General features: G+C 54.5%; 1 protein-coding gene across 4 annotated transcripts; it reads right to left on the bottom strand.

Annotated features, from left to right (window-relative positions):
* Positions 1 to 636: 636 nt before the first annotated feature.
* Positions 637 to 20,997, bottom strand: Man2a2 (mannosidase alpha class 2A member 2). Of its 4 annotated transcripts, XM_028873760.2 has the most exons (25): positions 20,795 to 20,997; positions 20,412 to 20,607; positions 19,257 to 19,404; positions 18,343 to 18,600; positions 18,129 to 18,273; positions 17,837 to 18,008; positions 17,509 to 17,636; positions 17,153 to 17,326; positions 16,592 to 16,778; positions 14,081 to 14,258; positions 13,580 to 13,782; positions 13,247 to 13,429; positions 12,986 to 13,100; positions 12,705 to 12,772; positions 12,408 to 12,573; positions 11,284 to 11,520; positions 9,891 to 10,013; positions 9,489 to 9,603; positions 9,125 to 9,258; positions 8,444 to 8,585; positions 6,572 to 6,705; positions 6,191 to 6,265; positions 3,822 to 4,016; positions 3,569 to 3,676; positions 637 to 2,556 (listed from the first exon to the last, which is right to left on the bottom strand). In XM_028873760.2, the coding sequence occupies exons 3-25, from the start codon at positions 19,386 to 19,388 to the stop codon at positions 2,404 to 2,406; spliced, it is 3,525 nt and encodes a 1,174-aa protein (XP_028729593.1). In that variant the 5' UTR covers positions 19,389 to 19,404; positions 20,412 to 20,607; positions 20,795 to 20,997; the 3' UTR covers positions 637 to 2,403. The 4 variants fall into 4 exon arrangements, with proteins under 4 accessions (XP_028729593.1, XP_037053884.1, XP_037053890.1 ...); XM_037197989.1 differs by lacking the exon at positions 6,191 to 6,265 and having other exon boundaries at positions 20,795 to 20,993; XM_037197995.1 differs by lacking the exon at positions 6,191 to 6,265 and having other exon boundaries at positions 19,257 to 19,433; positions 20,413 to 20,607; positions 20,795 to 20,993.
* Positions 20,998 to 22,978: the final 1,981 nt, after the last annotated feature.

Genomic DNA, 22,978 nt, shown 5'->3' with positions numbered 1-22,978 from the left:
TACCAGCAAATAACACTTGCTGTAACAGTGGCTTCATAGTCTTTCCTAAGGTGTTTAGGCGGTCAGGACAAACTTCCGCCCACACTTGTCCACAGCCCAGGCTCGGGGCTAAGCCTTCCCTCTCATCATCTCATTTCTTTCAGCAGGACATGACTGGAATCCATGTGACCTGAGACCAGCCGCATGCACTCTGGAGGGCTGCAAGAACTCAGCCCTGTCACTAGTGGATCTTTGGGTGACTGCTGGGCCGGTCCTAGTGGCGTTCTCTGAGGAGCCGAAGCGAGCTTTTCCCCTGCGGGGACTACTTTCTGCAAATACCTACCTGCACAGTCGTATTTGAACCTGGTTCCTAGAACATGCTTTCCTTTTTTTTTTTTTTGTGGCAAAATCCATTTTTTAGTCTTTCCCTCTATCATGTGTTAAGGTTTCATGTTGTCTAGAAAAGACCTTTCTACATCAGGTATAAAAATATATTTTCTTGCCAGGTGCGGTTGCACATGCCTTTAGTCCCAACATTGGGGAAGCAGAAGCAGGAGGGGGTCTCTGTGACTGACTGTGAGGCCAGCTTGGTCTACAGAGTGAATTCCAGGACAGCCAGAGCTACACACAGTGAGGCCCTGTCTCAAAATGTGTGTGTGTGTGTGTGTTTCTTGTTTTTTTTTCCCTCTAGACCTAGTTTTTTGGGAAACTGAGGTAGAGTTCTAACTAACAGATAGCTAGTTGTCTCAAAGAACTATTTATTAAATAATCCATCTCCCCCACCTCCCTGCACTTGAAATCATGCACACATTTCTGTGTGCCTGGGTCTGTCTGAACTCTGTGTTGCCCATCAGTCTCTCTGATCTGATCATGATGACTGAACTCATGCTGGCAGAGTCCAAGCCTTTGAGGACTCTGCCATGCAGTGCCTTGTGCCACCTTGGTACCATCAGCATACATCACCACTGCCTTTCAGAACTACTCACGTCCTCATCCTGTACTCTCCTAAATGAATGGCAGAACCGGCAGAAGTCCAAAAGGTGACAATCTCGCTGGAATTCCATTGATTTTATGGGCTGCTTTGGGAAGGAGCATGTACTGAGGCAACTCACAGAATGCCCTGCTGGGTCTTCAGTTGACACTGATATCTTAGGTAGCTTCTGGTTTAAAAAAAGTGGCAGTCATGATTCTTCTTTGTCTCCATCTGAATTGAGGGGTGGGTGATACCATGGCTCTGTACATCACAGCATGCCCCCGGCTAGGTTCTGACTCTCAGGAGAGTGCCTGTGCTGTTTGGTTCCTCACTGGTGACGGGGACCTTTGTCTAGACTATGATGCTTCTTTCTAGTCTCGGCTTACTAAGTCTTCATGAGAGATGGAGTTTCACTTTTACCAACTCTCTTTCACCATTTATAGACAAATTCTCTAGTAATTGAAGCTAAAATGAAGGCTCATCGAAGCATACAGCCTCCTAATTTTGTCTCCACCCTCTTCGTCCCACGCACCAGGAGAGTAGTGTTTCTAACGAAGATTATTAGCCTCTCAGCCTTCCACTGGACCCAGCATGGGTACCTTCCCAAGGTGCCCAAACACAGGACTCCTGGATGCTCTGTTTCCTTTCTAGGGAAAGGAAGTTGGCCAGGAACCCCACGACAGGAACTTGTGAGGAGAGTGGTGTGTGAGCTGAAGAAGACAGGAAGGGTGGGAGACACCTCTCACCCCCGCCACAAATCCGCACACCACCAAATGACCAGCGCAGAATGGGTGTGGGGTCCCGAAGTGCTCTCTGGCCTCTGGCCTTGATTTAGAGTCTCAGGCAAGTCCTTCCTGCCACCCAGCAGTCACTAGGCAGGGCAGACAGGCCCAGCGGCACTTTGAGCAGAGGCAGAGAACGGAAAGCGCAAAGCCCTTCAGCTCTTGGGAGAGTTCGGGATCCTTCCGCTCCTCCGCTCCACTAACAATGGGTCCTTCTGCCCCTTTTCCCAGAAGCACTCTGCCCTGTGCCTCATACTAGGCCGTGTGGGGTCTATGTCACATAGGACCCCCTAGAGCTAGCTCATAACTGCAGTCACCTGGCTCTGGGATGCTCCCCCTCAGCCTCCTTGACCTCTCCCACGTGCCCCCACTCTTCCTATGTCCCATTTTGGGAAAGGGATGGGAGCCTGAGCCTGTGCCCCGCTGGGCGCCCACTCACAGCCCAAAGAACCTCCTCTCCTTGTCCCACTGGCCTCTGCTCACCACGGGTGTGTGGGCTGTCCCAAACACAGAAGCAGCAATAGACAATGCAAGGGCAAAGCCCGGTCTGTCACAGTTCGGAGAGGCAGAACGGGATGTGGTACTAGTGTGACGTGTCCAACCCCATCTTGGTGTGAAGAGGCGGTCTCTGTGGATGAACTTTCTCTTCAGGCCACAAGAAGCCCTACCCTAACCCAAGCGGAGGCGGAAGGTGCCAATCTCCATGGGCTCCACAAAGATGTCCGTGCTGTTGGAGGGTGAGGCCAGAGGGTACAGCAAAGTCAAAGAGGTTGGCTGCAGGAATACCACCTCCAGGCCGTGGAAGAGGCTCCCCAGGGCCAGCTGTGGAGAAAGAGGAGGCCGGCTGAGCTGGGCACTGCCAACACTGGCCTAAGTTCTTCCTTACATCCTTTTTAAGACAGGGTCTCACACTGCAGTCCAGGCTGCCCTGGAACTCACAACAATCCTTTCTCAGTCTCCTGAGCGCTAGGGTGATGATACCGGAAGCTGCCGCACCTGGCTTTCTGTCAGATCCTTCGGTAAAGTAGCTGAGTCGGTGACACACAATTGCAACTCTTGGGAGGCAGAGGCAGGCCGCTCAGGAGTTCAGCTCAGCTTTGGCTACATAGTAACATTGTATTCAGCCTACATAAGACCTTGTCTCAAAAATAAAAATAAGAGCCAGGCGGTGGTGGTGGCGCACGCCTTTAATCCTAGCACTCCAGGAGGCAGAGCCAGGCAGATCGCTGTGAGTTGGAGGCCAGCCTGGGCTACAGAGTGAGTTCCAGGAAAGGCGCAAAGCTACACAGAGAAACCCTGTCTCAAAAAACAAAAACAAAATGAAACAAAATAAATAAATAAAAATAAGATAAATATAAAAAGTAAGAAGGCAATGACCTTATGAAAGCAACATGTCTCAGACAGGGCTTTGCTACAATCTACTCAAGCCCAGAGCCTGTCCGGGCTCCTCAGTGTAGGAACTGCTACACCAAGCTGCGTTTGAGAACAAGTCACCAGAGCAAGCCAAGGCCAGCGGACACCGTGAGTCGTGCTTTGAAAGGCGCAGTAAGTAGTTTTGCATTTCTCAGGTTTCCCTCTTCGCTCAGTACAGGGCCCTCCTGTGTTCTGGTTCCGGGCCTTGTCTGAAACTGCTCCCGCCCAGCTCAGCTCGAAAACCACATCAACAGCCTCCCCTTTGTCTCTGGGAGTCCTGCGGTTACACCTGCTCCCTGCTCCTCCCATCCTGCTGCCAACCCCGGCCCAGCCTCCCTCGAAGCTCTCAGCTCCGCTCCAGCGGAAGGCCAGGCTCCACTGTCCCGACAGGGCCCTGCCTCCCACGCCGGGCCCTGCTCACCTTGCCTTGGCTTGTGGTACAGTTGAAGCCCAGGTTCTTGGCCTCAAGGCCACAGTCAAACCCCTTGCGGTGTAAGATGAGGGCGGCATCAGCTGAGGGGGAGGTGTCCTGGAAGACAGTCGGGGCAAGAGCCATGGAGGTGGGCAGCACTCCTGCCCAGAAGGCAAGGCTGAGCAGGGAAGAGCTCGGGGGTGTGTGTGGTGGGGGGAGAACCTGGTGGTGAGGTTCAGCACTCACTGGAAGGAACATTTACCTCAGCTGCGAGCGTGCGGAGATTGAGCAGGTGGAAGTCACAGGGCAGCGGAGAAGCCAGAGGGTGGAAAGAGCGCAGAGCAGGGCTAGTGGCCTGCCTCTTGGCCACGGGCAAGGCGAGTGGAGGCGTGTTGAGGTACGTCGAAGTCAGGTGGCTGAGGAGGGACGGGTAGCTGGTAGAGCGCTCATCTTGGACCTGCAAGATGGACCCAAAACACAGGTGAGGGAGCAGCGCCAGGCTAAGGGGTGAAGCAGGAGAGGCAGGCAGATCCTTTGAGAACAGCTTTCCTGGGTCACTGGGACTCTGGCTGCCTGGCTCCAGGCCCCGAACCTCCAACCCTTCCTGAGTGGCTACTTCTCACGGCACTCAACTCAGAGAGGGCCGTGTTACGAGGCAGGCTCGCTTCGTGTCTTCTTTAACACCCTCGTGAAGAGTGTGCCCTCATCAGTGCTGTTACCCCATGGAGAGGAGCAGGCATGCTCAACAGGCAGACAGGCGTCTCAAACTGTCCCGTGGCAGGACGCCACCACATCCTCAGGTGGCCCCCAGGATGCCACCTTCACAGGCTCACATGGGACTTTTCTCCACAGCCACTCCATTTCTCTAACCCTGGCACCACCTCTGAGTGCCTCCCTTCAAGCCCGGGCAGGGCCTATTCCTCTTCCATTTTGCTTTGCCACGTCCTCAACGCAGACTGCCACTCCAACTCCATTTTCCCACCCTTGGCTTAGTTCAAGTCACTAAGCCTTCCTGTTTCAACCTCTTAGAACTGTCACCCCCCTTTGCCTCCCCACAGCCACTCTGCTGCTGTGGTCCTGACAGCTGAGGGCAAACCCTGCCAGCACCCTCCCCACTCAGGTCCTTCCGTGGTCCCCAGATCTCTGCAGCTGGCCCTGCCCCTCCCTTCCACCATGGCCTAGGCCAGCACCAGCTCATGGAGTTTCCTGATTAACAAACACCATCTGTCATGGCTTCTGTGATAGCTACTGACCACTTGGAACCACAGGGGGCTTACATGTCATTTAAAAGACAATTTATTAGTATTAGTTTGTGTATGTGTGTGTGGGGGGGCACTGCCTGCATATAGTCTGTGCACTTCATGTATGCAGTGCTCCTGGAGGCCAAAAGAAGACACTGTGTCCCTTGAATTGGAATTGGAGATGGCCCTGAGCTGCCCTACGAGTTTTGGGTCCTCTGGAAGAGCAGTCAATGCTCTCAACCACTGAGCCATCTCTCCAGCCTCCTATATTTTTTTTTATTCTTTATTGTTCTGAGACAGGGTCTCACTATGTAGCGTCAGCTGCCCTGGAACTCTCTATGCAGACCAAGCTTTACCCTCACAGAGGTCCACTAGCCTCTATCTCCTGAGTGCCAGAGTTGAAGACACGTGCCACCCACCACACCTGGCCAAGGATATGGCTGGCGTGAGTGAAAACCTCAACTTATTTCATCCTCATTCATTTGAGCAGCTACACGTTTTAAAAAAAAAAAAAAAAAAAAAAGCAAGCCTAGTAGTACATTCCCATAATTCTAATCCTTGGGAAACAGAGGCAGGAGGATGAAGGCTAGCCTGGGCTACATGAGACCTTGTCTCAAAAGTAAGTAAGTAGACAGACATATGTAACTGGGCATGGTGGTATGTCTGTGCTCTTAGCTACTTGGGAGGCTGAGACCAGAGGCTCACTTGAACTCAGGAGTTCAAGGCCAGCCAAGGCAACAGTGAGGCCAAAGTCAAGGTTAACTAAGGATAACCCTGAGATTATCCTTACTACATCAAGAGGGCAGCCCAAGCTACATAAGACCCTTTCTCTCTCTCACACACACACACCCAAAACCAACACCAACCCAAAAACCAAAACTGGAGACTTAGCTTAGTTAAATGGTAGAGCACTTGCCTAACATGTACAGAGCCCTGGGTTCAATCCAAGTACCCCCAAATGGCCAGGACATGTGGGTGGTGGCTGCCATGCTGGCCAGCACTGCTTTAGTCTAAAATCACAGCGGGTCTCCCTTCCACTCTGTCACCGCTGCCTTTGATGTTGTGCACGGTTGCCACTCACCAAAGCTGAGCCCGGCGACCGCTGTTTCAGACAGCGTCTGTCACCTCTCCAGCCCATGCTGCCCTGGCACTGCAGGCCCAGCGAGACCCCATTTCCCCACTTCACGCGTACACTTAGACCCTGCTCACTAGTGGGGCCTGGGGCAGCAGCACATTGGCCCATATCCTTTACTTCCCACAGCATAGCGGGGCTGAGCATCTACACCAGGAGTAAGGGACTAAGCCACACCTGCAGGATGCTAGGCAGCAGACTCAAACTACAGGGCTAGCCTGCTCACCCTAGGCCTCCAAGGCCCTCGCTGACCCTTACCTTTGGGCTCCTGATCGTGTTGCTGGAAAAGATCAAGCCCCTAAACATGGTTGCCAGTTTGGAGAAAAAGCCAGGCTGGTGAGGCAAAGAAAGCCGAGAGATGAGCAGGGTTATGTCAGGGTTAGGAAATGCTCAGGCTGGGGAGGGGAGGGGAAGATGAGGACACTGAAGACAGAGGTAGATGAACATGACAGGCAAGGTGACAGGGGGTGGCTGGGGAGGGACTGCCAAGCTGCATGAGATGGGTCAGCAAATGCCATGGGGCTCCTGCCTCGACGCGGGAATTAAGCTGTGCTGTCTGCCCCTTGCCCTCCGGCTACATTTGGGAACCCACAAGGCCGAGCCTACACTGGCTCGCTGGATAGCGGGCCCAGATGTTACCTCCTGGCTCACGGTCCGCCGCTCTAACAGGAGGCGGAAGCGGTTGCAGGTGATCTTGTTGTCTTTGAGCCCTTGGCCTAGACCCCGGTTGTCATCCTGCATCAGCCGTCGGTCCAAGATCACCTCCAGCTGGCCTGGGGGAGGTCGACAGTAAGCTCCAGGCAGCCAAACCCAGGGCTAAGCAAACACAGGCCTTGGGAGCAGACTCTCCACCTCAGGTACTCAGGGAAAGGCCAGCGAGACAGACAAGCTGAGTCCCTCAGAAGAGAGAATGATGGCCTCCTGGTACTGGGAGAGCAGAGTGCAGGTGTCTCGCCTTACCTCTCTAGGTGGAGAACAGGAGACCTAGAAAGGGGGTGCTGACCATGGCAGTTGACCTCTGTGACGCGGGAGTAGGTCTTGGGCCCTGGGCCTAGGCCAGCAGGAAGCCTCTTGGGGACAGGCCACACAGAACAGAGTCAACAGCAGACGGAAAACTGAGAGGCCTGTCTGTCACACTGCTGCAGGCCCTCATCTGAGGTGGCCTGGCTTCCTCAGGCTGGACAGACTCAGGACTGACACACGCTCTCCTGCCTCTGCTCTACCTGGCATCAGCTACAAGGCCCAGCAGTCCAGACAGGCATGGATGGCGTTGCCTGTCAGAAGCAGGCTATGGTGAGGACAGGCAGAAGGGAAGTGAGGTGAGGCTCAGTAAGGCCTCCAAAGAGACAGAGGAGGACCACCTCTGTTTCCCATTTGGAATAGGCCTGGGGGAAAGGTCTCACTGCAGAACTGATGGATGGGAGCAAAGAAAGGCTTTCACCACAGTCACCCACAAGAGCTCCCCCCCCCCAGAGGGCCAATTCTCCCTTTCATCTCCACAGCCCTTACTCTGATTTCTGTAGTCTCTCTGGCTTTGTACTCTGAGCAGACAGGAAGCTGTCTCCAACCCTAAAATAGGTTCCTCGCATAGAACACAGTCATTCCTTAGTGCCCCATGTCCCAGAGGGGCAGACAGCTGACTAAGGACAATGGGCTGTATTCAGGAGTGTTCAGACAGACAGACCCCAAAAAATCCTGGCAGCGGATAGGAGAGCCACAGAGAGGAAGCAGGCTCAACACTCACCACCACTGCGACATAGCCTTGATCCCACACTCCGTTCAGCCCTCACCAGCTCTATACCCCACAGACAGACAGACCTCTAGGGCCTCAGAGGCCATAAAGTATGCTCATTTTGTCCCAAGGCTATGGAGATCCCTGGGGGTGGGGTGGGGGTGGGGCGAGCTTTCACCTTGTGCCTGCCAACTCCTCACTCCTCCAGGACTGAGGGGGAAGCCTCACACCTTGCTCATGCCACACCAGAGTTTCATCATAGAGCCAGTCTCCAGACAAAGTTAAGTTGCCCAGACTGAGCTCGAATTTAGGATCCTACCTCAGCCTACAAGGAGCTGGGCTCACACATCTGTGCTACTAGGCCTAGAAACCTTGGTTTGATTAGTAAGAATGTCAGCCTTTCTTTTCCTGAAATATGTGTATTTCTCCTTTCCTAAATATTACACTGTAACCACCTGCCTGGTAGTGGCGCACGCCTTTAATCTCAGCACTCAAGAGGCAGAGGCAGGAGGATCTCTATGAGTTTGAAGCCAGCCTGGTCTGCAGAGTGAGTTCCAGGACAGCCAGGGCTGCACAGAGAAACCCTGTCTCAAAAATCAGAAAGAAAAAGAAAAAGGAAAAAAAGAGCTGCATCCCTCACTGGGAATAACCCTCCAATACCCAGCTGCTTCTCCCAAGTGTGACTGACAGGAGCTGTGGATGGCTCACCTCCTTTTCAAGCTTTGGGGTGGTGGGGTCTAGAGAGAGGGGAGCAAAAGGTAGGCTGGTTCCCCACTCACCGTCAGCGAGGCTGGAGACACCCAGGGCCTGGGCAGTGTGCAGTGTAAGGCGCCTCTGTCCATCCTGGATGTAGGCCATGACTGGCATGGGGTAAAAGTTAGCCTGCAGGGGCAACTTCTTCAGATACCGCCGGGGCTGTACCTGCAGGCAGGAGTTCAAAGCCAGCCAGGAATGGTGTCTGACTTGTGTTCTGAAGGCTGCTCGGTGTGAAGGCTTTCCTGGCTATTTTTGTTTATTTTGTTTTTGTTGTTGTTGGTTGGTTGGTTTTTTGAGACAGGGTTTCTCTGTGTAGCCCTGGCTGTTCTAGAACTCACGCTGCAGACCAGGCTGGCTTCGAACTCGGAGATCTACATGTCTCCGCCTCCCGAGTGATGGGATTAAAGGCGTGCACCACCACTGCCCAGCCATATTTTTTAAATTGTGTGTATGTGTATAATGTGTGCAAGTGCTACAGCACACACGTGGAGGTCAGAGAAGAACTCTGTGGAATCTTCTCTGTGGGGTCTCCCCTTCCACCTTTATCGGGGTTCCGGGAATTGAACTCAGGTTCCCAGGCCTGATCAAGAGCCATCTCACTGGCCCTGTACTTGCCGCTGGTCCTCGCACCCCACACCCCACACCCCACAGCACCTGTATTGGAAGGCCAAAGCAGTCCAAGTCCCACGGGGCCCAAGAAGTACCTGAAAGCCATTGAGGTCTGTGAAGAAAGTACCCTGGCTGTCAATGTCCGTGTGGATGCGCAGGGCCAGCTCCTTGTTCACATAGTCCCTGATGTCTACCAGGAATGCCATGTCCAGAGACAGACCCTCTACCCCTAGACACAGGGGCAGCCAGAAGTGAGGCGAGCCAGAAGTGACTATGCCCAGGGAAGCTCTACCCACCCTCCTCCCCTGCGAGCTCCCAGGGCACTGGTGATTGGACTTTCCCCCAAGAGTCAAGCATCCCATGTCAAAGGACATACTGCTTGTCACCAGCGATGGAGCAGAACAGGTGCCGCCTGGGGACCTCACGCCTGCCTGTGCCCGTCCCCACAGCAGGGCTCACCTGGCAGGTTGTAAAGGCGAACCACTTGGTGAAAGTGCTCGTAATACGCAGACACCTCCGAGAAGAACGGGCCTTCGGTGACTCGGAGCACGGGGGGCTTCTTGGGGACGTAGGGCTGGAAAAAAGAGCAAAGGCCACTGAACCCACAGCACAGAGGACGCAGTAACAGTACCAACCCAGAGTGGGGCCACCGAAGTCCTTGGCCCAGTGCCCTGGCCTGACCACCTGTGCCCAGCAGGCCTGAGCTACGGTTAAGACCACAGCCCACCAACCTCCACACGGCGATGAGCAAGGACAGCAGGGCGAGATGCGGGAAGCAGTGAGCACTGTAGGATGCCGGGTCCTGCCAGGCTCCCCCCCCCCCAGTCCACCAGGCCCGGCAGGCTCTGGGGCGTCGGCTACCTTGGCCTCGCTGTCCGGCAGGAAGAGGTAGGCTCCACTCTTATCCTTGGACGTGCGGGTGCCGTAGATGAGGACCTTCACCTCCACCTGCTGTTCCTGCTCCTCGTCCACCCTTCGGATGCTCTGCCAAGAAACACAGCCCTGACCCCTGGCCCCACACCAGCACGTCAGGTCTCCCCCGGGAGGGCATGGACTGACCTCCCCCCAGGAGCCAAGCCCGATGCCACGGTCGGGATCTTAGCCGTCCCCCACAAGGCCTGTGTGTTAAGGGCTCGTTCCCAGACTGCTGCCACTCAGCAAGGTAGGGACCGTGGGCTCTACCACTTCCCTCCCCCCCCCCTTCTACCTTGTCTTGTTTTTCTGAGACAGGGTTTCTCTGTGCAGACCTGGCTGTCCTAGAACTCTCTCTGTAGACCAGGCTGGCCTCAAAATCCGCCTGCCCCTGCCTCCCGAGTGCTGGGATTAACGGCGTGCATCGCCCCCGGCCAGCTCAGGCTGACCTTAGCTTCTGATCCTCCTGCCTTCGCCTCCCAATGCTGGGGTCACAGGCACGTGCCACCACACTCGGTTCCGGGCAGTGCTGGGGACCAACCCAGGCCTTCTCAGAGCGGACTGCTTATCTGGCATGCCTCTCCAGCCCGACCTGTCTTTTTTCTGAGACAGGGTTTCTTTGTGTGGCCCTGACTGTTCCAGTCCCTTTTTATCCGGCCCCCATCTCTCTCTCGATCCCCCTCTGTCTCTCTCTCTTTCGAGACACCACTTCACTATGTAACTCTGGCTGACCCGGAACTCACCGTGTAGACCAGGCTGGCCTTGAATTTAGAGATCCACCTGTCTCAGTCTCTCAAGTGCTAGCATTCAAGGTGTATGTGACCAAACAAAACAACTTCCTTTAAGCTTTTTTTGAGACAAGGGTCTCGTGTAGTCCAGGTTGGCCTCAAACTTGCGATGCAGCCAAAGACGACCTTGAACTTCTGACCCTCTTGCTTCTGCTCCCTCCACTGCTGAGATTACGGGTATGCACCACAACACCCAACCCCTCTCCTGCATCCTGGCTGTGAAGTAATTTCCTTTCCTAAGGTGCGCTCCCTGCCTTGGCATGCTGCCTAACCCCAGGCCCCACCGCAGTGGGTGTGCCAACTGGAGGCTCAATGCTCACCAACTGTGAGCTGAAATCGACCTCCTCTCCTTTATGACTCACAGACACAGCAGCGGACGATTAACACACTCAGCCTTGCCACGCTGTTAGCCTGACAACTGCACATGCTCACACCCAAGTCACTGTGAGTCAGGTGACAGGAGGCACATGGGGCCAGGAACAGCGGTACACAAGCCCCCGATGCCCATGCCCTCCTCTGGTCCCTCCCCCACCACCCCCGGCCTGGCCCTTTACCTTGAGGAGCCCAGTAAGGCCGGAGAACCAGACCTGCATGTAGCGATTGCTGATGGCGAAGTCGCTGGTGCTGGAGTCCATGACACGGAGAGGGAATGCCGTCTGCCTGCTGACGGACAGCTTCACACCGTTCGGGTAGACGCGTACAGAAGACGGCAGCGTGTAGGGCCCATCGAGATCAGGCTGCAGCTGCAGCACACCCAGACCCAGGGCTGGCAGGCGGATGGGCACCGACACCTGGGAGCCCAGGGGCAGAAGGAAGCGTGAGCAGAGCAGCAGCCGTCCAAACAGGCCTGCTCCCTTCATCCTCGACCTCTGCACTCTGCTTTCTGAAGCTAAGTGTGGAACCTTACACTTCACTCTGAAAAGTCGGGTCTGCTTTGGGGTCCTGGCTCTGCGTTGTTATTCTGCACGCCTGTCAGCCAAAGGGCACAGCGCTCGGTTGAGAGCCTGGGGTCCAGAGCAGGCTTCACATACTATCTGAGCGACCTTAGGCAAATAACTTAACCTCTCTGGGCCTCCGCTTCTGGAAATGATGACCGCATCACTGCGTACACTCGTAAGAGTTTAATGAAAGCCAGGAGTGATCGTAGCTCACTGTACCCCAACAGTCAGGGGGTTAAGCAGAGGATAGCAAGTTTGAAGCCAACCTCAACTACACAGTGAGGCCTTGTCTTTAAAAACAAATTCACAATGAACTGACTATCTAAGTGCTTCGAGCAGCGCTTGGCATGAACTAGATCTGAACATTTACTTTTCATCCATGTCACAGATGAAATGCATAGTAACTCAACACCATTAATCATCATTAGAAGCTTGTGTCCAGGAATTAAAGACCAGGTTGGGCAACATGCAAGACCCCGTCACAGTGAAGGAAACAATAAATACTTGAGCAGCTGAGGGCACTGTTGCTGCCCTCTGGACTATAATTAGTACCACAGTGTCCTCACCATCCTTCTAAGGATACTCAAATCCCCAGAGTGACTATCCTTTGGGCAATACCTCTCCCCAAGCCACCTGCCTCCATCCTGGGGAGAAGCAGAACACAGGAGCGGAGAGCAGGTGTTGCTGGCGAGTGAGGCCCCAGGAGAGGCACTGAGCAGGGGGCGCTGAGCCTGCCTCACCTGGTAGACATCGGGGACCACGTTGGTAGCCGAGCTCCAGTGCACGCTGATCTGCACCGACAGGGGCTGACCCTCCTCTGAAAGGACTCGCACCCTTGGGGAGTTGACCAGCAGGGTCACCACACTGAGCCGCTCCTGTTCCAGCGGGTTAAACAGCACCACAAACCTGTGGGTAGAAGGTGGGCTGACCCAGGAGCTTGCTGCAGCGGCGGCGGCAGGGGCAGCAGCCAGAACAAGGGCCCCCTGCACTGTGGGGAGTGGAGGGTGCCCCCGTGAACCTAGCCAGGCCTGGCTCACCTGGGTGAGGAATCCAGCTGGATCACCGTGCGCTCCGGCAGGGCATCGTGACTTAAACGACTGTCGTCCTGCAAGGACATGGACGTGGAGAATGATGGCTGGGCTCATCCTCCTCTCCACCCCAACCTGTCCAGGCCATGAGCCACCAACTACCTTAAGCGTGGACTTTGCACCCCAAAACAAAGAAGGCAAAGGAGGAAAGGTACCCACTAACAGCAGCTCTTGAGGTAGTACCCACCCACACCAGAGGATCTCTCAAGCAGATGTCGGAGGGGGCTCACCATTTGGAGGAAGGGTGTCCCAGGGTCAAATTCATAGGTCTCCTTGTCCCCCAGCACCAGATAGTGAGCAGCATTGATGATGACCTGCTTCAGGCTAACCAGGGACCGCAGCAGCCTGTGGTGAGCAGGAGAGAAAGATGGTCATGGGGAAGCTAGCTGTCTGCCACGCCAGCAGGACCAGCCCTCAGCCGCAGCCTACCCACCAATCACGCGCGCGTATCCTCTCTTTGAAATGGGGAGGGACATGGGGGTGGCTCCTACCTGACCCCATAGTCTACTACCACCGCCTCCTTGGCAGTTCCGGTGATGGCATCGTGGTGCTGGAAGAGCCCCAGCGTGCGGCGAGCTTCCGTCAGAAGAGCAAAATCAGACAGCGGGTACTGGCCAGCCAGTCCAGAGCGGCGGGCATGAGCCACAGCCAAGCTGTATAGAACCTCTGCCCCACTACCCAGAGAAAGAAGTCAGAGCCTTCCTGTTCTGTTCAACCTACTCCAGGGGGCCACCACACACTGATGGGGTCCTCTCTCGCTACCCCGCCCCTCCTACATGGCCAAGGTTAACTCTCACTCAGCAAGGAGAGGTGGCAGTTCTCACCGCAGGTGGGCTTCTAGGACTCGGTCCAGGCTCTTATAGAAAGGCCGGGAAGTGTAATAGCCTGTCCAGTAGTGGTCCTCCCGGTCAGCATAGGAGAAGAAATCTCCACTCAGCACAGGAAACCCTGGAGGCCGGGCACCAGGCTCCACTCCCGTCCTCTTATAGAGGGCATCAAAATACTCGGAGAGGGTCCCGAACTGGGCCTGTGGGGATCCAAAACAAGCTTCCATCAATTACAGAGCCTCCTGGGATCTCTGGCCACCATTCCACATGCTGCAGGTGTGGGCAGGGGTGAGGACTTGGTCTAGCAAAGGGCAATAAATCTGTATGTCCTGCTCTTCCAGGCCTAGCAAGAGCTGGGGGACTTGGGAATGAATTCTGATCCACACAGGAACCTTGCCCAGGATAGGGAACGGCCTGGAGCCCTCAGCGGCAGGGCTGGTACAGCCAGGACCGGGCCGCAGCATTACAGACGCAGATCTGTCTGCACACGCCTCCCACCTGTACGTGCAGCTCAGGCTTGCTGTTGAGGAAGTCAAAGAGCCGCTGGTAGTTGAAGAACTGGGCATCCCACTCCTGGGGCTTGTCATACCGGAAGTCATCGCCCAGCGGCACAAGGAGGACATTGCTTCGGAAAAGCCGGGACTTCTTCCGGTACTGGTCCAGGAGCAGGGCTGCCCTGGAAACACAGAAGGTCACAGGCCCAACATGAAGTCCCAGACTTAAAAAGATCAGTGAGGGGGTTGGGGAGGTGGCTCAGTGGATAAAATATTTGTCACGCAAGTGTGAAAACTGGAGTTTGCCACCCCACCCTCAAAACCTGTAAATACCAGTGGGTATGGTGGCCTGACTGTAATCTCAGAGCTCAGAAGATGGAGACAGGCTCCCCAGAGCAAGCTGCACAGCTAGATCAGCCCATACTTGGAGACAAGCTCTGGGTTCAGCTGAGAAGCCTTTTCAATGAATAAGGCGTAAAAAGACCAAGGAAGATTTCTGATGTCAACCTTGGGTCTCCATACACACTTACAGACCTGTATGTGCGTCCACAAACGTGGGCTCACACACATGCAAACTATGCTGGGTGACATTCATTTTTAACTCTAGCACTTGGGAGGCAGAAGGCAGACAGATCTTTGTATGAGGCCAACCTGATCTGTATAGCAAGTTCCAGGCCAGCCAGGATGACATAATAAGATACCGTCTCAACAAAAGAAAGAGAAAAAAAAAATTCCTATGAAAAGCTAGGCATGCCGGGCAGTGGTGGCACACGCTTTTAATTCCAGCCCTTGGGAGGCAGAGCCAGGCGGATCTCTGTGAGTTCAAGGCCAGCCCTGGTCTACAGAGTGAGATCCAGGACAGGCACCAAAACTACACAGAGAAACCCTGTCTCAAAAAAACAAAAACCAAAAAAACCCAAAAAACAAAAACAAAAGAAAAGAAAAGCTAGGCACAGTGGCACATCCTTTCAATCCCAGCACTTGGGAAGCTGAGGCAAGAAGATTCCAAGTTTGAAGCCCGACAGGTCTACACAGAGAAGGTCTGCTGAGTGTGGCAGGAGCATATGCCCGTAATCCCAGCACTTTGGGGTATCAGTAGTTCAAGCCACCCTCACCTACCAGCAAGTTCCAGGACAGCCGCAGCTCCATGAGACTCTGTCTAAAGCCCCCCCACGAGGAACGGTGCCTTGCTTCAACTGTATGCGAACATTTATTTTTTTATCCCTATTATCTACCCACTAGAGACTTACGGCATGTCAGTAAGTCTTCTTCCTGCCAGGTACAGTGCCATGTGCCTGCAATCCCAACACCTGGAGGCTGAGGCAGGAGGATTGTTGCAAGTTTGAGGTCAGCCTGAGCTACAGAGTGAGTACTGGGCAAGCCAGAGCTACATGACAAGACCTTGTCTCCAAAGAAGAAAAAGAAAAGTAGCTCTTCTGGTGCTTGCTTGGATCGCAGGCCTGAGTCACTGCCGCTGCTACTTACTATAGTCTCAACATTTTAGCTAAGGTGGCATTTAGATCAACCTTAACCAACCCGTTTATAGGGGTCCCATTGTAGCCACAGTGGTATCTTTTGAGGGTCTTTACTATTCTCTTAGAAGGGACAGGTCTTTTTTTCTCAGAGGTTAGAGGCTGTCTGGTAGGACTGGGTAGATCTAAACAGGATTTGGGCCCAGTGAATAGAAGATCCATCTGCCTGACTTGGAGCTGACCCAGAGAACCTAAGTCAAATGAAGGACAGCAGCTGAAAGCTTGCAGGAAATGGTACCCAAGTAAGAATTGTTTAGGGCAGGTGCCTGGCATAGTGGTGCACGTCTTTAGTCCCCTGCACTTGGGAAGCAATGGTGGCAGATCTCTGTGAGTTCAAGGCCAGCCCGGTCTACATGGTGAGTGACAGGACAGCCAGAACTGCATAGTAAGACTCTGTCCCAGAAAAATAAGAAAAGAATTGTTTAGGGTTGGGGATGTAGCTCAGTTTGGAGAGTGCTTGCCTGGCCTCACAAACCCCTGATTTGGGCATAAACCAGGCGTGGTGAGTCATGCTTGTAACCCAGCACTCAGGAAATGGAGGCATGTTTGAAGCCAGTCAGCCTGGAATATGAGATCCTGTCTCAAAAAGAAAAAAAGGGGGTGGGGGTGGGGAATGCCTCCCAGTCTATTAGGGCATCAGAAGGCAGCTTCCCTGAGGAAAGTAAAAGCATTCTGGGAAGAAGCTAAGCACCATTCCCACTCCCCAGGGAGGCAGATGCATGGCCTGAACTCTCCACCGGAGTCTACCCTTTTTTCCAGGTATGGTCAGCATCCTGCAGTCCCGGGTGGCCCAGCCAAGACCAGAAGCCAGGTTTCAGTCTAACTCCTCTGAGGAGCAAAATATCAATACCAGCTGGGTGTGGTAGCAAAGACCTGCTACCCCTTTCTCAGGAGACCGAGGCAGGAGGATTGTGTACTGCTGGGGCTACACAGATCAAAACCAAAACCCAACACCTCGCCCGAGCAGGGCTGACAGCAGATACCTGTCTGCCACATTGGCCTCTGTAATAGCCCTCGGAGGCACCTTCCAAGGGCAGTTGATGCGCCCACCCGGCAGACGTTTGAAATCAAACTGGCAGCAGATCTTGGGGTCAGGGCCACAGGTGTGTGGAACGTCATAGCTGTAGAAGGGCATCATGTGGCAAAAGATGTCTGTGCCGGAGTCTGGATCTACGGAAGGCAAAGACATACCATAGGGTCAGCCCTGGGCAGGCAGGGTTAGCCGCCAGACACAAAGACATCACAAGTGTGTAGATTCGAGTCGTTCACAGGCATCCCTGAGAGACATTGAGACTCTGGCTAAACTCAGGACTGTAGATATGTGTAGGCTGAGAATAGGACTCGGGGGCTCCCAAATCCACAGCTCCTGCAGGACATGTGCCCACAGAAGCCAGCAGAGGTCAACATGACTCTCTCCTAACCCAAGACAAGAGTTGCTTCAGGCAGTCTGCCCTTAGGGACAATAGGGGTCCGATTTCTAATAAACCTCCTCTTCCCCAGCGAAGACTACACTGCTGTAATACCCATGCCCTCCTTGGCCTTACCCCACATCTGCCTCCACATGAACTCCAGGCTGTGAGTGGCAGCAAAGTGCTTCTTGATGGCATAATGCACCCTCTGAATCAGCATGCTGGTCAGGTTGGCACGGCGCAGCAGGTAAGGCATGGTGGAGCTGTGCCCAAAGGGGTCCACTGCCCAGCCCGAGCGAGGGGGTGCACCTACGCAGAGCAGAGATTTCAAAGGTCCTGAAGACCTCCGGGACTGGCCTCTGGCTTCTTAGTGCCTGGAAGGCCAGCTCTGAAAGGAATAACTTCCTGCCAACCCCTGTACCTCGCAGCATCTTGCCGCGGTGCTCAGGCCCAGCTCTGGGGCGGAGTCTGGCCCCCATGCCCGGACTTACCCAGGTTCCTCTCCAGCCACTGGTGCCCTTCGATGAGCTGGTCAATCAGGGCAAAGTAATGGGAGTTGGCCTCATCTGGCATCACCCACCCGCCTGTTGCAATCTCCAGCTGCCCGTTTCCCACCAGCCTAAGGATGAAGGCACACTTAGGATGTGGCAGGGACCCTTGGCTTGGTCCTGGCAGCTAGAGGATGGCAGGGACTACATGCATTGGCCTCCTCCAGCCAGAGAATATTCACAAGCTTGGCACCCACAGAATGAGACAAGACCAACCCACCCTGCTAGGGCTTAGGCAACGACTCTCGCACGCCTTCCTAACCACCACTACCTTCGAACTGCTGCCTTTTTTTGGGCACTGATGTTGTCCCACCACTTGGCGAAGAAGGAGACTTCTGCCCAGAGGAAGCGTCGTCGGGGATCTTCCTGCAGCTTGGACACCATGCTGTTGAGGATGTGTTGGGTTTGTTCCATGTAGTACTTGTCAAAAGTCTTGATCCAGCCTGGGAGAGCCAACAACAGGGTCCCCTGAATACACCACACACTTGAGCCGCAACCCCTCATGTTCGTCCTCAGGAGAAAGCCTGCCCCACACCCTGGCGCCGGGCCTGCGGGGCCCTCACCTGGATCATTGTGTGAGTGAGGCACCACAAACACCTGCAGGTCTTCAGCATCCCAGTCATTTGGGCTGTAGGAGATGTCAAAACCTTGCCTCCACACGCCACCCTCCACATTGTCAAATGGCAAGTTCTCAGACACAGTTAACATCTGTCAGGAGGAATGCGGCTCAGTGCCCGTCTCCGACAACAGGAGGTCCCCGCCAGCGCCAGCTCTTACCTGTAGTTCTGGCTTCTGACCCCTGCCCCCCAAAGCAAACTGGCAGTCCTGGGGGGAGACAGAGAAGAAGCTGGGCCGGGGCTCTGGGAGCACGGCCCAGGAGCCGTTGGCCGTGTGGTAGGGAAGCAGGGCTGGCGGGCCCTCCGCATTGGCCGTCAGCTCCAGCACGGAGTCCTTGATGTGGCTGATGATCTCATGGTTCTCCTCCAACAGTTGTTCCAGCTGTTCGATCCGGTTCTGCAGCACAGAAATTTGGCTCTGCCCAAAAGAAGAACAGAAAGGAATCACTCGCGGCTCCCTCCCTGTCACCGGAAGAATTCCTGCTTGAGGTCACCACCTGATGCCTGACTGGCCTATGACTCCCCTCTCCTCAGGCCAGGTCAGACCACAGGCCCACAGGGATGAAGTGCTCCGCACATCACTCCTGCAGACTCCTGCCCACTTGGCTTGGAGAAGCTCATGGGGGGCAGGCAAACATTTCATCTCACGTGTCCGTGCTCAGCGACCTGTACTTCCTGTCTCAAGCACGGTGCTGAGGACCGCATTCAGCTTAATGGAAACAAAACACTGCAGTCCATTAGCAGGGTCTGCCAAGGACTCCACTCTGTCTAGCAATATACATGGCCACTTTTCTCCTCCTCCTTTTGCTGCCTTCCACTTCCTGTTGTGGCCAGGAGCATAGCCCAGTGGTAGAGCATGCACCAGCCCTTGGGCATTCACCTCCAAAAGAAGGAAAAATCCGCCTCGGAGCGTTCCTGGGCTCCAGATCTATAACTCAGCTGTAAATCATGCAGCCTGCATCTGTGCCCCAGGCTCTAGGACTAATCCCTAAGACCATGGGGGAGGAGGGCGTTCTTGTCCCCGCACGGCTCTCCTGCTGGGGAGATGCATCTGGAGAACAAGGTGTGACTCACCCTGGGGAAGTTGCCACCGTTCTGGTGTCTGGCAGGATCGTGCTGCACTCGGTCCAGCATCAGGTAGAGAGAAAAGACAGCTACACAGAAGATGGCAGCCCCGCACACCGTCACCTGCTTTTTCAACTTCATGTCGACCCTACAGCACCTGGCCGGAGAGATACCGTCTGTGGTTCCGGCATGCAGAATCCTTCTGTTGGCCTTCCGACCAGATGCCCTCTGAATTCATTCCCAGGGAGCCCCGATTTGTACCCGACTCGGGTCAAAAGCAAGGGAGCTTCCCAGAACCAAATCTTGGCTGAGACTCCCAGCACACAAGGGAGCACATGGATCTGGGGCTGGTCCTGTAGGACAGGAGTCCCGTCTCCCCTCAGCCCCAGCTATAAAAACTAGCACGGGGTGTGTGTGTGTGTGTGTGTGTGTGTGTGTGTGTGTGTGTGTGTGAGGGCTTGGTAGGTAAAGGCTCTTGCAGCCAAGCCTGACAACCAAGTTAATCCATTTGACTCACATGGCAGAAGGAGAAAACCAACTACCACAACCTGTCCTCTGATTGCCACGCGTTTTTTTAACGTGGTGTATAACTGTATAAAAATGTATATACATGTATAAATAAATGTAACACATTTTAAAAAAACAAAACAAACAAAAACCAAAAACAGGGATAACGGAGCCCCGGCTCTGACCCACACTTCATTACAAAACCACTAATTGCAAACAGATTGCTCAGGACGCTGCCCGCAGAGAATGTCTATCCAGGCTCCCTGGCCAGGTATTCGTTTAACTTAGAGGTACAATCACCGGCTGGAGAGACCGGCAAGCCTCGCCCCTCTGACCTCCTGAGTCAGACTGCTACTCAGCAGAAACAGCGCCTGGCCCAGATCCTGTCTCAGGAAGCATACAGAATGGATTTCTTTTTAAAGAAGAAATGCTCACGTTTCTACCACAACCCAGTATTCGTGTTCTAGTATTCTCCCTGTCAGTACTGTGCAAAACTTCCAGTCCTGGCTTCCAGAGCGCTTGAAAGGGACTCCTGAGAAGCCAGCGGCGAGACTCAAAGTCCCCAGGGTAGCGGAGGCCAGGCATAGCTTCTCGGTAACGGGACAACTCGAGAGGACCCACAGTGCCCGCTGCCACCGCCCGCGGGTCCCCACTTGCCTGGCGGCGGAGGGAGGACGCTAGCTGCCGAACGCGCGTGGGCGGGACCGCGTTTTGGAGTCTGCTCTTCGGGCCCCGGTGCTGGAGAGCTGTCACCTCTCCCTGCGTCCTACTTAGCGCCAACTGATTGCGCTCAGGAGCCTCCGGGCAATATTTTTAGCCCCTGGAGATTGGGTCCGGGCCAAAGAGGGCGGAGCTAGGGAGCAGGAGCTGGGTCACCGTGGGGCAGGAACCTGCCGCGGGGTCCCCGCCTCCCCCCCACTCCCCGCCCCGCAGGCCCGCCCAGCCCCCTCCGGCCCTCGGAGCTCAGCGGGTACTCGGGGACCGCAACGCCCGCGGCCTGCAGGCAGGAGTCATCGCCCGCACCCCGCCCGGCCCGTTACCGTCCGCGGCCGGCCTCCGCGCCGCTCGGGACCCTGCCGGCCGAGCCTCGCCACCGCTTGCATCCCCGGGGGACCGCAGCCCGCGCGGGGGCAGTTGCGCAGGCTAAGACGGAGGCCTGCCTACCCCACCGCCCCTGCTCGGCCCCACAGCCGCGCTCCCGCGGGGCCAGGACCGCCGCGCGCGCGCCCGGCTCCTGCGCTCGCTCCGCGCTCCCGCCTCCAGCGGCCGCGGGGCCGAGCAGCGCGCCGGGCGGGAGGAGGCGCGGGGTGGGGTGGGGGGGACCGCGCGCAGCCTCCCCTGACTCCGGGCCCCGCCGCCGCCTCGCCACCCCCGCCCGGTTCCGCAGCGCCCTCTAGCACCGGGCTGGGCCGTCTCGGCCGGCTTCCCGCCGTGCCTCCCGCTGGGTGGGCACAGGGGTCGGCGATGGCTGCCGTGCTGCGCTGCCCAGCGGTTGGAAGGGCAGGGCTCGCGCGGCGGAACCCCGGCTGAGCCGCGCGACTTTCTTTTTCCTCGGTGCGGTCTCCCAGCCTGGCTCCGGAGTGATGTTGCTTAGGCAAAGGGATGCTGCCTCCCTCTGGGTACTGCGTGTTCTCGGTGCCTCTGCGTTTCCTGCCACTGAGGCCGAAAGGCACACCATACTGTTAACGGTTACTCCTTTATTGGGCGCATGTAGGAAAAGTTTAAAGCACCCCAGGAGGAAGGATGCCTTGTCCCTTCTACTAATGTGAGGACACAGCTAGAAGGAGCCATCTGTATACCAGAAAGTGCCCCGCCACGCACATATATGCACACGCACACACCCCAGTCTACTCACGTTTCACACTTTCCAGGACTGTAAGAAGTAAATTGTTAAACTGGGTGGTGGTGGCGCACGCCTTTAGTCCCAGCACTAGGGAGGCAGGGGCAGGAGGATCTCTGTTGTGATTTCGAGGCCAGCCTGGGCTACAGAGCCAGTTCCAGGACAGGCTCCAAAGCTACACAGAGAAACCCTGTCTTGACAACCAAAAAAAAGGAGAGGAGGAGGAGGAGGAGAAGTCAATTGTTGTTTATGAGCTGCCTCATTTATGGTTTTCTGCTTTTGTTTTTGTTTTTTGAGACAGGGTTTCTCTGTGTAGCTTTGGAGCCTGTCTTGGAGCTTGCTCTCTAGCCCAGGCTGGACTCGAACTCACAGAGATCCACCTACCTCTGCCTCCCGAGTGCTGGGATTAAAGGCGTTAGCCACCACTGCCGGGACTTGTTTATGGTATTTCGTTATAGCAGCTCAAGCAGACTGAGACATTATCTTTGGACAGATTTGCAGCAGTGACTTTTCCTGGGCTAAGGATAAGCCCTAGTATGATGGATGATACTTGGCTTTTCCTCCAGCTCCTGGAAAAGACAAAGCAGCAGTAACATATCGCTGAAACAATTTTTTAGTTAACTAGATATAAAATACAATCTCATTGTTTAACTCCCACTTTTTCTGTATCATCTTCAGGGCCCTTTTTCTCTGGGTGTATACCAGTTGGAATGCCTGGTGCTAAGATGTAGATCTCCACCAGAACATAATCCTCTGCAGCTGTTTGTGCTTGCCCTATATGCAGGGAGATCTATTTCCCAACCTTTCTATTGAATTTTTCATTTTGGTGAGAAACTTTATTTCCAAAGGCTCTAGTTTCTCTCATGGTTCTTCTTCTAATTCAGGTATAATTTACAAATCCTTTGTTTTGTTTTTTTTTTCTAGACAGAGTTTCTCTCTGTAGACCTGGCTATCCTGGAACTAACTCAGTAGACCAGGCTAGCCTCAAAGGCATAGAGATCCGCCTGCCTCTGCCTCCCGAGTGCTGGGATTAAAGGTGTGCACCATCACCGCCCGGCATAACTGTATATTTTTAATGTGTGTTCACAAATAACCTTAAATTTATTTTTTAACATAAAAACATGCTATAATTAAAAAATCCAGAGTTATTTTAAACAGTAAAATATTTTCTCTGTAGAAAATAGTAAAAATAATAGCATTTTCCAATAAGCCCTTTTAAGCCAAATGATAGCTGAATTATACATATAAATATTGATTAGATTCTGGGATACAGAAGAAACCTATCTTCATCTGTTCAGAGAGCTATGTTTTTTTCTGTTGTTATTGTTGTTGTTTTAAAGATTTGTTTATTTATTATGTATACAATGTAATGTCTGCATGTACC

Source organism: Peromyscus leucopus, chromosome 1, assembly GCF_004664715.2.
Source record: "Peromyscus leucopus breed LL Stock chromosome 1, UCI_PerLeu_2.1, whole genome shotgun sequence".
Lineage (NCBI taxonomy): Eukaryota > Metazoa > Chordata > Mammalia > Rodentia > Cricetidae > Peromyscus > Peromyscus leucopus.
Note: the sequence above shows the minus strand (reverse complement) of the source record. Positions and strands in the feature narration are given on the sequence as shown.

Bases quoted from the DNA above. Each gene is read 5' to 3' on its own strand.
- Man2a2 (XM_028873760.2), bottom strand. From the start codon at position 19,388: ATGAAGTTGAAAAAGCAGGTGACGGTGTGCGGGGCTGCCATCTTCTGT. The intron at 12,574-12,704 runs GTGAGCCAGGCC...TTCTACCCACAG, and splicing joins CAGCTGGATTCCTCACCCAG to GTTTGTGGTGCTGTTTAACC. The intron at 6,266-6,571 runs GTAACATCTGGG...TTGCCTCACCAG, and splicing joins GGCGGACCGTGAGCCAGGAG to CCTGGCTTTTTCTCCAAACT.